The sequence below is a fragment of the Gorilla gorilla genome, chromosome 5, assembly GCF_029281585.2.
Source record: "Gorilla gorilla gorilla isolate KB3781 chromosome 5, NHGRI_mGorGor1-v2.1_pri, whole genome shotgun sequence".
NCBI classification, from domain to species: Eukaryota; Metazoa; Chordata; class Mammalia; order Primates; family Hominidae; genus Gorilla; species Gorilla gorilla.
Window position 1 is genome coordinate 132512227 of NC_073229.2, and position 13548 is coordinate 132525774.

The 13548-nt window shown below is 39.0% G+C and overlaps 1 protein-coding gene across 3 annotated transcripts in view; it reads left to right on the top strand.

The window, feature by feature from the left end:
• AFG1L (AFG1 like ATPase) overlaps positions 1–13548 on the top strand; it is a 238672-nt gene that overhangs the window by 50264 nt on the left and 174860 nt on the right. For all 3 annotated transcript variants that reach the window (XR_010134338.1, XM_004044494.4, XM_055390724.2), the window contains exons 3-5: positions 2728–2779; positions 11368–11469; positions 12404–12534. Coding sequence is in view for 2 of the 3 variants with exons in the window: in XM_004044494.4 (XP_004044542.1) it covers positions 2728–2779; positions 11368–11469; positions 12404–12534 (285 nt within the window). In the remaining variant the exon portion in view is untranslated. The remainder of the gene's footprint in view (positions 1–2727; positions 2780–11367; positions 11470–12403; positions 12535–13548) is intronic.

Genomic DNA, 13548 nt, shown 5'->3' on the forward strand with positions numbered 1-13548 from the left:
GCGCCCAGCTAATTTTTGTATTTTCAGAAGAGACAGGGTTTGACCATGTTGGCCAGGCTGGTCTCGAACTCCTGACCTCAAGTGATCTGCCTGCCTTGGCCTCCCAAAGTGCTAGGATTACAGGCATGAGCCATCGCACCCAGCCTACAGGATAGTTTTTTTCATAAAAAATTAGCTGGATGTAGTGGTGTCCACCTGCCCCAGCTACTCAGGAGGCTGAGGCAAGAGGATTGCTTGAGTCCAGGAGTTCAAGGCTGTAGTATGCTATGATCATGCCACTGCACTCCAGCCTGGATGACAGAGTGAGACCCTGTCTCTAAAATAAATAAAATAAGACAAAGCCAAAAGCCTTATGGATGAGACCCTGAAAGCTAGGTTTTGAGAATGTTCTCTGCCAAATTATTGACCACTCTGGTTGATGCGAAGTGGCATAATCTTCACTTTTTTCTGTTTTACCCTCCCTTTCTGAACTCACTCCACCCTATCATACCTTGTTTTTTGCACAGGTGTTAGGAACTGCTGCAGAGTATGAAGGTTACTCGTCTAAGTGTAACAAAATTCAAGATGGTTATTTGGGTTGATAATAGCATTAGGTAAGATAAGTTCTATTTTGCTTCATCTCCAGAGCTCTTCAGTTTCCAGTTTTGCTCTGGACCTGACTGCTTTCCTGACCTGCAGTGCCACTGTGGTCCTGGAAGCAGGCCTCCCTCTGACAAGCTTTTTTCCCTCCCAGGGGCCCTCTACATTTCCCAGAGCCTATGTTTTCTTCTTGCTGAGTAGGAAGTTTTGTTCATACCCTGAATTTATGAAAGGACAATTATCCATTTTCACACTTGATGAATAGATTGGATGGATTGGTAGGAAATCATTTTTCCTCAATTGAAACAATTTCTTTTTTGTAAAAATGGTGTCTTGCATTGTTGCCCAGGCTAGTCTCAAACTCTGGGGCTCAAGCAATCCTAATGCCTCAGCCTCCCAAACATCATTTGTTGAAGAGACGATTTCTTTCTCCCACTATTCTTTATATAGTTTTAGTAGCTACTCTTATTTTTCTTCAGTATATTATTATATTGACTTCACTTTTATTTTTATTGATTGATTGATTGAGTGAGACAGGGTCTTGCTCTGTTGTCCAGGCTGGAGTGCAGTGATGTGATCTTGATTCACTGTAGTCTCCGCCTCCCGGGCTCAAGCAATCCTTCCACCTCAGCCTCCCAAGTAGCTGGGACTGCGGGAGTACATCACCATGCCGGCTGATTTTTGTAGAGATGGGGTTTTGCTATGTTGCCCAGGCTAGTCTCAAACTCCTGAGCTCAAACAGTCTGGCCACCTTGGCCTCCCAAAGTGCTGGAATTGTAGATGTGAGCCACCATGCCTGGCCCACTTTTATTTTTGAGGTTTTTTTGTTTTTGATGTCTGAATAGTCCTCTGTTTCCTCTGAGTTTATTCCCCTCTGCATATTTGTTCTGGTCTCTAACTTTTATGTTGGAAGTTTTTTCCAAATATCCATTGACCATTGGTACTAACAAGCTGATAGAAGCTCCAGCTTGAGAGGTTTGGTGACTGGTGTGCTTTACCAGAAGGTAATCTGGTAGGGATCTAGGTCTTTCTTTGGGAGAAACTTAACCAATGTAAGTGCCTTCTGGCCTTTTTATCTGGAGATCATTCAGTTTCTCCAGAAAAATTCTTCTGCTCTATTAATTGCTGAGAATGAACCTAGCTGCCATTGTTTGGGGAGCCCATCTGGGAAAGAAGGGAAAGACTACATGGCTGGTAAATGGTAGAGGGGATGTACATTCAAGTTGTGTGACTGTGAACCCCTCGCTGTGGGCTACTATGGTTATTGCCTCCTGTGTTGAATCCTAAGAGGGGCTTCACAGCATTTTTTCCAATTTTCTTTTGTGGTAAATACACACATAAGATTTACCATCTTAATCATTTTTTAAGAGTACAGTTCAGTGGTATTAAATACATTCTTAATGTCATGCAACCATCACTACCATTTATCTCCAGAACTACTTTCATCTTGTAAAACTGAAACTCTGAACCCATTAAACAATAATTCCCCATTCCTTCCTCCCTCCAGCCCCTGGCAACCCCTTTTTCTACTTTTTTTTTTTAATTGAGATGGGGTCTTGCTCTGTTGTCTAGGCTGCAGTACAGTGGTGTGAACATGGCTCACTGTAGCCTTGACCTCCTGAGTTCAAGCAATCCTTCAACTTCAGCCCCCCGAGTAACTGGGACCACAGGCACATGCCACCATGCCTGGCTAATTCTTTTTAACTATTTGCAGAGATGAGGTCTCCCTATATTGCCCAGGCTGGTCTTGAACTCTTGGTCTCAAGTGATCCTCCCACCTCAGCCTCCCAAAGTGCTCAGATTATAGGTGTGAGCCACAGCACCTGACTTCTACTTTCTGTCTCTTTAATTGTTCGCTGTTCTAAGTACCTCATGTAAGTGGAATGAGAATATTTGTCTTTTTGTGACTGGTTTATGTCACCTAGCATAATGTCCCCAATGTTCATTCATGTATACGTTAGAGTTTTTTCCCTTTTTAAGGCTGCATAATATTTCAGCTTTACACACTTTTATATCAAGTTTTTTTCTTACTTATTGTATATAATAGCCCCTCTTGGTTCTGTATATAGGACAGTTAGGAAGACTATGTATATGATTATATTTAATTATTTGCATGGTAGAGATTTATAATTTGTTCTTAATTTGCAGCTTTTTTCAAGGAGCAAACCTCCAAGGGGCCTGTATGTTTATGGAGATGTTGGTAAGTGTGTTAAAATAAGTTTTGGGTGGGCAAAACAGAAAGTTTCTCAGCTTTCTCTCAGGGATGATTTCTATTTCTATCCCTCAATCTGTTACCAGCAAGGGAATAGGATGAGGCAGGGTAAGGTAGGGAGAGAAGAAAAGGGAGAGAGGGCAGTTATCTCAGCTTTTACTTTACTTCTCACAGGATACAGCTGTAGTCTAGGGCAGAATTAGTCACCATGTTAGGGTGCAAACATTATTTAATGTATAAAGTAATTAATATCAGGGAAGGAAATCAACTACAGATAGGTTATTAGACAAATCAGGATTCCATGACTCATTAACTCAGCTTAATACTTTTTTAAAAAATAAGCTGTTCTTTTTTACTTTTAATTTCAATTAATATTTCTAGTCATAACCTAAGCCCTTAGATGAATAATTTAGTCATTATTATCTTTAATGTAGTTGATAGTAGATACTCTTAATGCATAAGTGGTAACATTTCCTTCGTCTCCCAGTTCTAGACATTGGGCAGAAAGACTCACCTATTGCTGGAAACCTGAGTGGTCACTTCTTTCTAGGTTTTCCTAATCATGTAGTGTCTTGCTTATGAAGTCTTCCCTGACCTCATTCTTACTGAAATATTCTGTTTTGTGGTTTCTATTTTCTTCAAACAAATCCTTTTCTCTTAGTCTTAAACCTCTCCTTGGCCACCCTCAGCCACTAATATCATGAAGGAGTTTCTACTTGGCTTTTTTGCCTCCTTGCTTTCAATTATTTCTTTGATGTCTTTTTTAATTTTTTAATTTTAATTTTTTCTAATCCCTCAGTTTACTGTCAATCAATTATTTCTTCTACTGGCATACTCAAACCTCACATTCACATGTAACGAGATCAGTTTTGGACCTAGACTAATATTCACACTCTAGGCTCCCCTATAGCCACAACACATTTGCGTTATGAGGGAGTGATGGCAGGGAATATTATCTTAGTAACATTTTTAGGAAAAGAAAAAAAAAGGGCATTGAATAAGTAGGTTTTGTTTTGTTTTTGTTTTGTTTTTTGTTTTTGTTTTTTGAGATGGAGTCTCTCTCTGTCACCCAGGCTGGTGCGGTGGCGCGATCTCGGCTCACTGCAAGCTCCGCCTCCCGGGTTCACGCCATTCTCCTGCCTCAGCCTCCCAAGTAGCTGGGACGACAGGTGTCTGCCACCATGCCCGGCTAATTTTTTGTATTTTTAGTAGAGATGGGGTTTCACCGTGTTAGCCAGGATGGCCTCGATCTCCTGACCTCGTGATCCGCTCTCCTCGGCCTTCCAAAGTGCTGGGATTACAGGCATGAGCCATGGCGCCCAGCCGAATAAGTAGTTTTAATGCCTTAAAGATTAAACTGTTCCTTTCTAAACTGTTCCTTCTTTTTCTAATTTGTTTACTGTTGCCTTGCATTGAATGTCCGTTTTGTATTTCCAGATTTAGCTAATCTAATAAGACAGAATAATTTAGTTCACAAAAGTGAACATTAGAGATTGCCCCTTAAAATTCTTCAGGTTCTTGAAATTACAGAAAAGAAGGTCAAACTATTCTTTTTCTTAGTTCATTGGCTAATTGGTACTTTTGAGACCAATGTATACTTACTTCTTATTTTGAAAGCAGTTATAACAGACACTTGATCAATTTTATGTTCCTGCACTTTGGGCACCATTAATGATTCTCATCTTGTCAGGTCTCATTCTTTGCCTCCTGAGAACATCGACTTCCAGTACCTTCACTTTCATATTAAGTCATCGCTAAAATCAACAACTTTGTTCCTCCTGTTACCTTAACCACCTGACCATAAATGGAGATGGTTAAAAAAGCGTAACTGCTTCCACTTCTGTAAAAGCACTTTTTTTTAAAACCCTATGAATGTTGTTGGATTTTAGTTTAGAAAATACAGCCATATGGTAACTAATTGAAGGGAAGCACATTACAAGTTATTCATCTGAGTGTTTGAAAGCAATAGAAAAGATGTGATGGTATGGGATGTTCATATAGTTTGGGTATGTGGCAACCTTTGTTTGGAAACATCCTTATAATATAGAGAGGGGAAGAGAAAGGAATTCTGAAATGGGAAGTGAGACGAACATTTTGGTGGCTATAATAAGTTTAGTTCAGACCACTTATAAAATATGTAATCGGCCAGGCATGGTGGCTCATACCTGTAATCCCAGCACTTTGGGAGGCCGAAGCGAGTGGATTGCCTAAGCCCAGGAGTTCAAGACCAGCCTGGGCAACATGGCAAAACCCTGTCTCCACAAAAAATACAAAAATTAGCCTGGCGTGGTGGCATGTGCTTATAGTCCCAACTACTCGAGAGGCTAAGGTGGGAGGATCACTTGAGCCTAGGAGGTCAAGGCTGCAGTGAGCCATGATTATGCCACTGCACTCCAGTCTGGGCAACAGAGTGAGACCCCCATCTCAAAAATGAAATAAAATAGGTAATAAAAGATCAAGTTTTCATTTGAGGGGCTCTCTGTATGGGAGAGTAGCCTCAAAATGCCGCCATAAGCTCTTATTCTTTATTCTTTTCCTTTGTTGGACTTGGGAAACAGGTATTAAATTTTAACAAGGCTGGGCATGCTGGCCCATGCCTGTAATCTCAGCACTTTGGGAGGCTGAGGCAGGATGATTGCTTAAGACCAGGAGTTTGAGACTAGCCTGGACAACCAGGTGAGACCCCGTCTCTACAAAAAAATTAAAAAATTAGCTGAGCATGGTGGTGTGTGCCTGTGGTTCCAGCTACTCAGTAGGATGAGGTGGGAGGGTCACTTGAGCCTGGGAGATCAAGGTTGCAGTGAGTTGAGATTGCACCACTGCACTCCAGCCTGGGCTACAGAGTGAGGCCCTATCTTAAAAATAAATAAATAAGTAAATTGGGCTAGGTGCAGTGGCCCACGCCTATAATGCCAGTAACTTTGGGGGGCTGAGGGGGGCGGATCATTGAGGTCAGGATTTCAGACCAGCCTGGCCAAAATGGCGGAACCCCGCCTCTACTAAAAGTACAAAAATTAGCCGGGTGTGGTGGTGGGTGCCTGTAGTCACAGCTACTCAGGAGGCTGAGGCAGAGGTTGCAGTGAGCTGAGATTGCACCACTGCACTCCAGCCTGGGCAACAGAGCAAGACTCTGTCTCAAAATAAATAAATAAATAAACATGCTTGAGCTCAGGAGTTCGAGACCAGCCTGGGCAACATAGGGAGACCTCATCTCTTATGTTTTTTTTTTTTTTTTAAGAAAAATTTAAATAAATAATTTTTAAGGAGACTTCATGGGATAGAGACTACCTACCTGGTAGCACTCCCTTCCCACTTTTCATTCTTGCACTCTATTTGGGCTTTGTCCTGCTCACTTCACCTCTTTCTTCGCAGATGTGTTGAGATGATTGACTCAGATGGACCCTAAATCCTGGGAACTGCAGTAGGGTTGATGTATGAGTTGGAGGGATTATTATCATGGTTCAATCTTGAAATGAATGATTTTTGTTATAAAATGTTTATCACATCTCATATAGAAGCCAAAAGCTGTGGTAGTAGTATTTTGTGACTTCATTCATACCCTACAGCTGGCTTTCTCACAACAGAGCCTCAGCTCTTGACCAGCTGACTGCAGTGGTGATGGCAGGGTTAATGATTTCTCTGGTACACTAGAAGAGAATAAAAGTACATTTTGCTTATCAGCCCCTTTTCTGCTGCCTCCTGGTTTCACCTCACCTGTTTCACATTGATTCAGATTCTAATTTCACCAGGTGAAAGGTAGGCTGGTTTTAAGGTTAGGAGTTAGGAAGCATAGTTCTCCCTGGCTTGGATGCAGGGATACATGTGCCTACTACACACCTAGGCTGTATTATAGAACCTATTGCTCCTGTGCTACAAACCTGTACAGCATGTTACTGTATTGAATACTGTAGGCAGTTGTAACGCTGTGGTATTTGTTTATCTAAACAGAGAAGGTGCAGTAATAATACAGTATAATAGATAAAATATGGGATGCCTGTTTGACCATGAATGGACTGGAAGTTGCTCTGAATGAATCAGTGAGTGAGTGGTGAGTGGATGTGAAGGCTGAGGACATTTCTGTATACTACTTTATACAAGATGTTATCAGTGCTGTGTACTTGGGCTACACTAAATTTATAAAAAAAAATTAATTGTACTTTCATGTTAGGATAGCTATGACATCACTAAGTGATAGAAGTTTTTCAGCTTCTTTATAATCTTTTGGGACCACCATTGTATATGTGGTCCATTGTTGACCAAAATGTCATTATATGCGTTACTGTTTATAGAAATACAGTGGATTTTTTGATGACCTTGTATCCTGTGATCTTGCTAAATTTAATTATTAACTCTAGTGGTGATTTGGTAGATTCTTTAGGATTTTTTTTTGTGTGTATACAATTAGGTCATCTGCCAATAAAGATAATTTTACTTCTTTAAATTTTTATGCCTTTTATTTCTTTTTGCTGCCTCCTTGCGCCAGCTAGGACCTGAGTACAATGTTGAATAGAAGTAGTGCATGTAGACATCCTTGCCTGTGTCAAATTGTAGGGGAGAAGTGTGCAGTCTTTTACAAATAAGCATATTAACTATATGTTTTTAAAAATGTATTCAATTGTTTTTATTATGGTAAAACACATAACATAAAATTTTCCCTTTTAAACATTTCCAGTGTATGATTCAGTATCATTAAGTCTATTCACATTGTTGTACAACTATTACCACCATCCATTTTCAGAACATGAGTGTAGACATCCTTGCCTTTGTCAAATTGTAGGGGAAAAGTGTTCAGTCTTTTACCAATAAGCATATTAACTAAAGGTTTTTAAAAATGTATTTAATTGTTTTTATTATGGTAAAACACATTACATAAAATTTACCCTTTTAAACATTTTCAGTGTATAATTCAGTAGTATTGTCTGTTCACATTGTTGTACAACTATTACCACCATCTATCTTCAGAACATTTTTATCTTCCCAAACTGAAACTCTGTGTCCATTAAACAACAACATCCTATTCTACCTCTCTCCCACGTTTTCCACATCCCACTGCCTGACTCCCCTGGCCTGGCAACCACCATTCTACTTTCTGTCTTTATGAATTTGATTATTCTTCAGTACCTTATATAAACGGAATCATATAGTATTTGTCGTTTTGGGTCTGGATTATTTTACTTAGCAAAATATCTTCAAGATTCATCCATATTATTGTGTATTGCATATGAGTTGGATTCCTTTTTAAGGCTGAATAATATACTTGGTATTCATGGGGGATTGGTTTCAGGATGCCCTTGGATACTAAAATTTGAGGATGCTCAAGTCCCTTATGTAAAATGGTGTAGCATTTGCATATAAACTTTGTGTGTTGTCCTGTACACTTTAAATCCTCTAGATTACTTATAACAATGTAAATGGTACATAAATGCTATAATAGTTGTTATACTATATTGTTTTTTGTTTATGATGATGATTATTATTATTTTGAAGCAGGGTCTCGCTCTGTCGCCCAGGTCCTGAAGTGTAGTGGCGTGATCTCAGCACACTGCAACCTCCACCTTCTGGGCTTAAGCGATCCTCCTGTCTCAGCTTTTCGAGTAGCTGGGACTACAGGCATGCACCACAATGCCCAACTAATTTTTATATTTTTTTGTAGAGATGGGATTTTGCCATATCACCCAGGCTGGTCTCGAACACCTGGACTCAAGTAATCTGCCTGCCTTGGACTCCCAAATTGCTGGGATTATAGGCGTGAGCCACTCCACCTGTTCCTTATATTATTTTTTATTTTAAAAAATATTTTTGATCCACTATTGGTTGAATCTGGGGATGTAGAAACTAGATACAGAGGGCCAACTGTAACATTTTATGTATACACCACTTTTTGTTTATCCATTCATCCATTAATGGATGTTTGGGTTGTTCCATCTTTTGACTATTGTGAATAATTCTGCTGTGAATATTGAAGTGTAAATATTTGTTTGAATCCCTGCTTTCGGTTGTTTTGTGCATATACTCAGAAGTGGAATTGCTGGATCCTATGGTCACACAATGTTTAATTTTTTTTTTTTTTTTTTTTTTTGGACACAAAGTCTCTCTCTGTTGCCTAGGCTGGAGTGCAGTAGCACGATCATAGCTCACTGCAACCTTGAACTCCTGGGCTCAAGCAATCCTCCCATTTCAGCATCCTGAGTAGCTGGGACTACAGGCATGCACCACCAAACCTGGCTAATATTTAAAATTTTTAGTAGAGATGAGATCTCACTATGTTGCCCAGGCTGGTCTTGAACTCCTAGGCTCAAGCAATTCTCCCTCCTCGGCCTCCCAAAGTGCTGAAATTATAGGCGTGAACCACTGCACTTGGCCTGTGTTTAATTTTTTTGAAGAACTGCCATACTGTTTTCCACAGTGACAGTACCATTGTTATTCTCACCAGCAATGCACAGGTTCCAATTTTTATACATCCTTGCTAACACTTGTTCTTTTGTTTTGTTTTTTTTAATAGTCGTTCTAATGTATGTGAAGTGGTATCTTGTAGTTTTGATTTGCTTTACCCTAATGATTAGTGAATGCATTTTTGGTTAGATAATTCATGACTTTATTCTGAATCTATAAGTATACTACACTGCATGCAGCAGAATTTGAAACTTTATTAACTTTTCTGGGTAAATATAATTATTTAAAATCTACTGCTAATCACTATATCAAGAGATACTGTACTGAATATTTTTGCAATGAATGACTTTCCATCAAAGTGACTTCTTTATTAAAAAAATGTTTGGTGGATTGTTTTTTCATATACAAAAGCACTCTGACATTCAAATGGCATGGGCCCAGTGTCATCTTGTGGCATGAAGGAAACCCAAAAGATAAGACTTAGATCTTCTTACTTTCTGAAGTGCCTTTGGATTCTAGTAATTGCAAAGGAATTACTAGACAGGAAGTAATCTTGTGGTGGTGGGAGACGGGGAAGCAGGGAGGATGTGAGACTGGACTAGCACATGCTAGCATGGCTTACTGAGGAATGCCAGGTACAAACTGAGCTTGGGCCACTGACCCGAAAGCCCTAGGCTTTCTGAGAGGGAATAAGGCATTTTATGCTACCTGCATTAAATGCTCAGGCTGTTGGATATTCAATTACAGTAGTTTCCCCTTATTCACAGAGGATAGTTCCAGTGGATGCCTGAAACCTCACATAGTACTGAACCCTATGTTTTTTTTTGTTGTTGTCTTTTTGTTTTTTTGTTTTTTAAGATGGAGTCTCTCTCTTGTCGCCCAGGCTGGAGTGCAGTGGCACGATCTCACTGCAACCTCCGCCTCCCAGGTTCAAGCTATTCTTCTGCCTCAGCCTCCTGAGTAGTTGGGATTACAGGCACCCACCACCATGCCCAGCTAATTTTTGTACTTTTAGTAGAGACAGGGTTTTGCCGTGTTGACCAGGCCTGTCTCAAACTCCTGACCTTAGGTGATCCACCCACCTTGGCCTCCCAAAGTGCTGGGATTACAGGTGTGAGCCACCACGTCTGGCCTATATACTATGTTTTTAACAGAGAAGGCCACTAAGTGACCAACGAGAGGGCAGTGAATACAGTGTGGATATGCTAGACAAAGGGATGATTTACGTCCTGGGTGGGATGGAACGGGGTGACATGAGGCCTCTTCATGCTACTCAGGATAGCCACACAATTTATTATTTATGAATTGTTTATTTTTGGAGTTTTCCATTTAATATTTTTAGACTATGGTTGATTGTGGGCCTTGAGTAACTGAATTCTCAGATAAGAGGGTTCTACTACTAATGCGATTGTAGTCATTAAAAGTTTTAGAGTGTTGAAAATTAGATAATTTAATTACAAGGATTGACTGTATCAGAATTTCCTCAAGTAGGCTTTATTTTGAGAGACCTATATTCTCAGCTTTTTAAAAATAGAAGTGTTACAATTGACAGTTCTCTAGCTCTAATCTACATATATGATTCATGTTCAATATTTATGTTAGATACTAATCTTTACATTTCATCTTTCTTCTCTTTTTTTTTTTTTTGTTTTGAGATGGGCGGTCTCGCTATGTTTCCCAGGCTGGTCTTGAACTCTTGGGCTCAGGCAATTCTCCCATCTTGGCCTCCCAAAGCACTGGGATTTTAGGCATGAGCCACTGTGCCCAGCCTCTTATTTTTCATTTTTGAATTTTCCCATAGTGCCTAAAACAGTTCCTTATGCATAGTAATGACCCAATAAATCTTTAATTAAGTTATTTTATTTATGCTAGTGTCTTTTGGAAGAGAAGACTGTAAATCTTGCCAGTTTATGCACATAGTTTTCAGGGGGAAATAGCCCCTGTAATGTTAACTAAATGTTGTATTTCCTATAAACAGGATTTTAACAGAAAAGAGCAATATTAACATTTTATTTTTAGCTAGTTTAACATACAAAGTAAGCTCCCCCTTCTAAAGAAGTGACATAGTCTTCAGCTTCCTAGCGGAAGAGTATGGTTTCATTATCTCAAAGCTAATGAACAATCATTATAGCAATCAGTACATACTATTTAATAGTATTCTTAAATTTTTTTTTATTTTTAAGGTACAGGAAAAACAATGGTGATGGACATGTTTTATGCTTATGTGGAAATGAAGAGGAAAAAACGGGTTCATTTTCATGGTTTCATGCTAGATGTGCACAAAAGTAAGCAATGATCTGAAAGAAGTGATTTTTTTAGTGGGGAAACACTACAAAATGGTTTTCTTCATTGAATGAACATATACTCTTTAAAAATTAGATTTTTGCTTGCAGTAAGATTTTATTTGGTTCCATTTGTTTTGTGCTATGTTGAAACAGTCAGTAATGTGTCCAGAGTTGGTCCTTAAGACCAATTTAATACTTTCAAATCAGAGAACAGAGATTGCTGTATGAAGCTCAGGCATTTTCTGTTTCTACTAAGGGCCAATAAAAAAATGTTAAAAATGCACCTGTTTAAATAAGTGATTCTTGATTAGGCCCTTTACTCTGTGTTACCTTAGCATGTAGGCATTCAGTTTGAGTACGCATGTAAGCTTTATTGCTTTGCTAGTGATCTTACGTTATTTCACTTTTGCATGATTTGTCTACCAGCTGCACTGTAACCTCCCCAGAGCAGGAATCATGTGTTTTTTTCCTCTAATACTTGCAGCATTTAGTACACACATAATGAATGAAGTGGACTGGCCTTAGCATATTAGGCTAGAGATAAGGGTGCATTTCGATTGCATATGCTAGACATAACATGCACTACTTGGGCAGGATCACATCCTCTGCTCTCATCCCTGAAATAAAGGACTAAGGTGGATGTGTTGATGCATCTAATCACTTGTCTATTACCTTGTCATTTCTGAAATGATTAAAGAGTAGAAATGAAATGACCTTGAAGTTTCCTTACAACTATAAGAACATAATAATATTTGAACCAACTTATTTTGTAGAGAAAATGCAAACAATTTCAATGATCAAATTTGATTTTACATGGAGTTTAAACTTAATTTTATGTCCATACTAAAGTTTCATTTAGAGATTTTAAAAATATGTTGTAATTGTCTAAAATGTACTAATATATTTCATCTGTGTTTAATTTCATGCATTTAAGGAATACATCGCCTTAAACAGAGTTTGCCAAAAAGGAAACCAGGATTCATGGCTAAATCATACGACCCAATAGCTCCCATAGCCGAAGAAATCAGCGAAGAAGCATGTCTCCTATGTTTTGATGAATTTCAGGTAAAGTAGAGATTTTTCATAGATATAGAATGGTATATTGAATGAGGTATGAAGATTTAAATTTTGCTCCTGATTTTATCATTGGTTTATAAGGTGATTTGACACATTATCTCTTACTGCTTCAATTTTACTATCTAGTTCAGGAGCTGGCAAATCACAACCTGCACAGCTGCACAGGGCAAATCTGACCTTCCTGTTTTTTTATGGTTAGTGAGAAAAGAAGAGTGTATACACACATACACACACACACGCACGTGCACACACACACATATTTTAAGACACAGGGTCCTGCTCTGTCACCCAGGCCCAGGCTGGAGTGCAGTGGCATAATCATAGCTCATTATAACCTCAGACTCCTGGGTTCAACTTCCCGCCTCAGCTTCCTGAGTAGCTGGAACTATAGGCTCATGCACCATACCTAGCAAATTTTTAAAAACAATTTTGTAGAGATTAGGTCTCATTATGTTTCCCAGGCTGGTTTCAAACTCCTGGCCTCAAGTGATCCTCCAGCTTCAGCCTCCCAAAGTGCTGAAATTACAGGCATGAGCCATGACACCCAGCCAAGTTTTTGTAATTTTAAAGGTAGCTGAAAGAAGAAGAAGAAGAAAAAGAAGAAAGTACAAAAGAGACCCTATATGGCTTGCAAAGCCTAAAATATTTACTATTCAGTCTTTTATAGAAAAAGTCTGCCCACCTCTAAATTTTGGTCGATGACTGTACATCTCCCCTACACCACAAAGATAATGTAATTATTATAAAACAATGTCTTTAAAGATGTTTAAGTATTTTTAAAAAGTGTTATATAAAGAACAAGTGATTCATCTCATTTAAGCCTCACAACATATGTATCTGTGATAAAGGGAGGGAATTGCCTTAGTTGAACTTTTAAAGTTTCTCTTAGTTTTAGGATTCTCTGAAATTATGCATTTAAATTGGTAGTGAGTTATTTCCTGTTCTTCTGTGTTTTATAATCTGGATTAGTGGGAAGATGATATGGCCAAGATGCTTTTATCC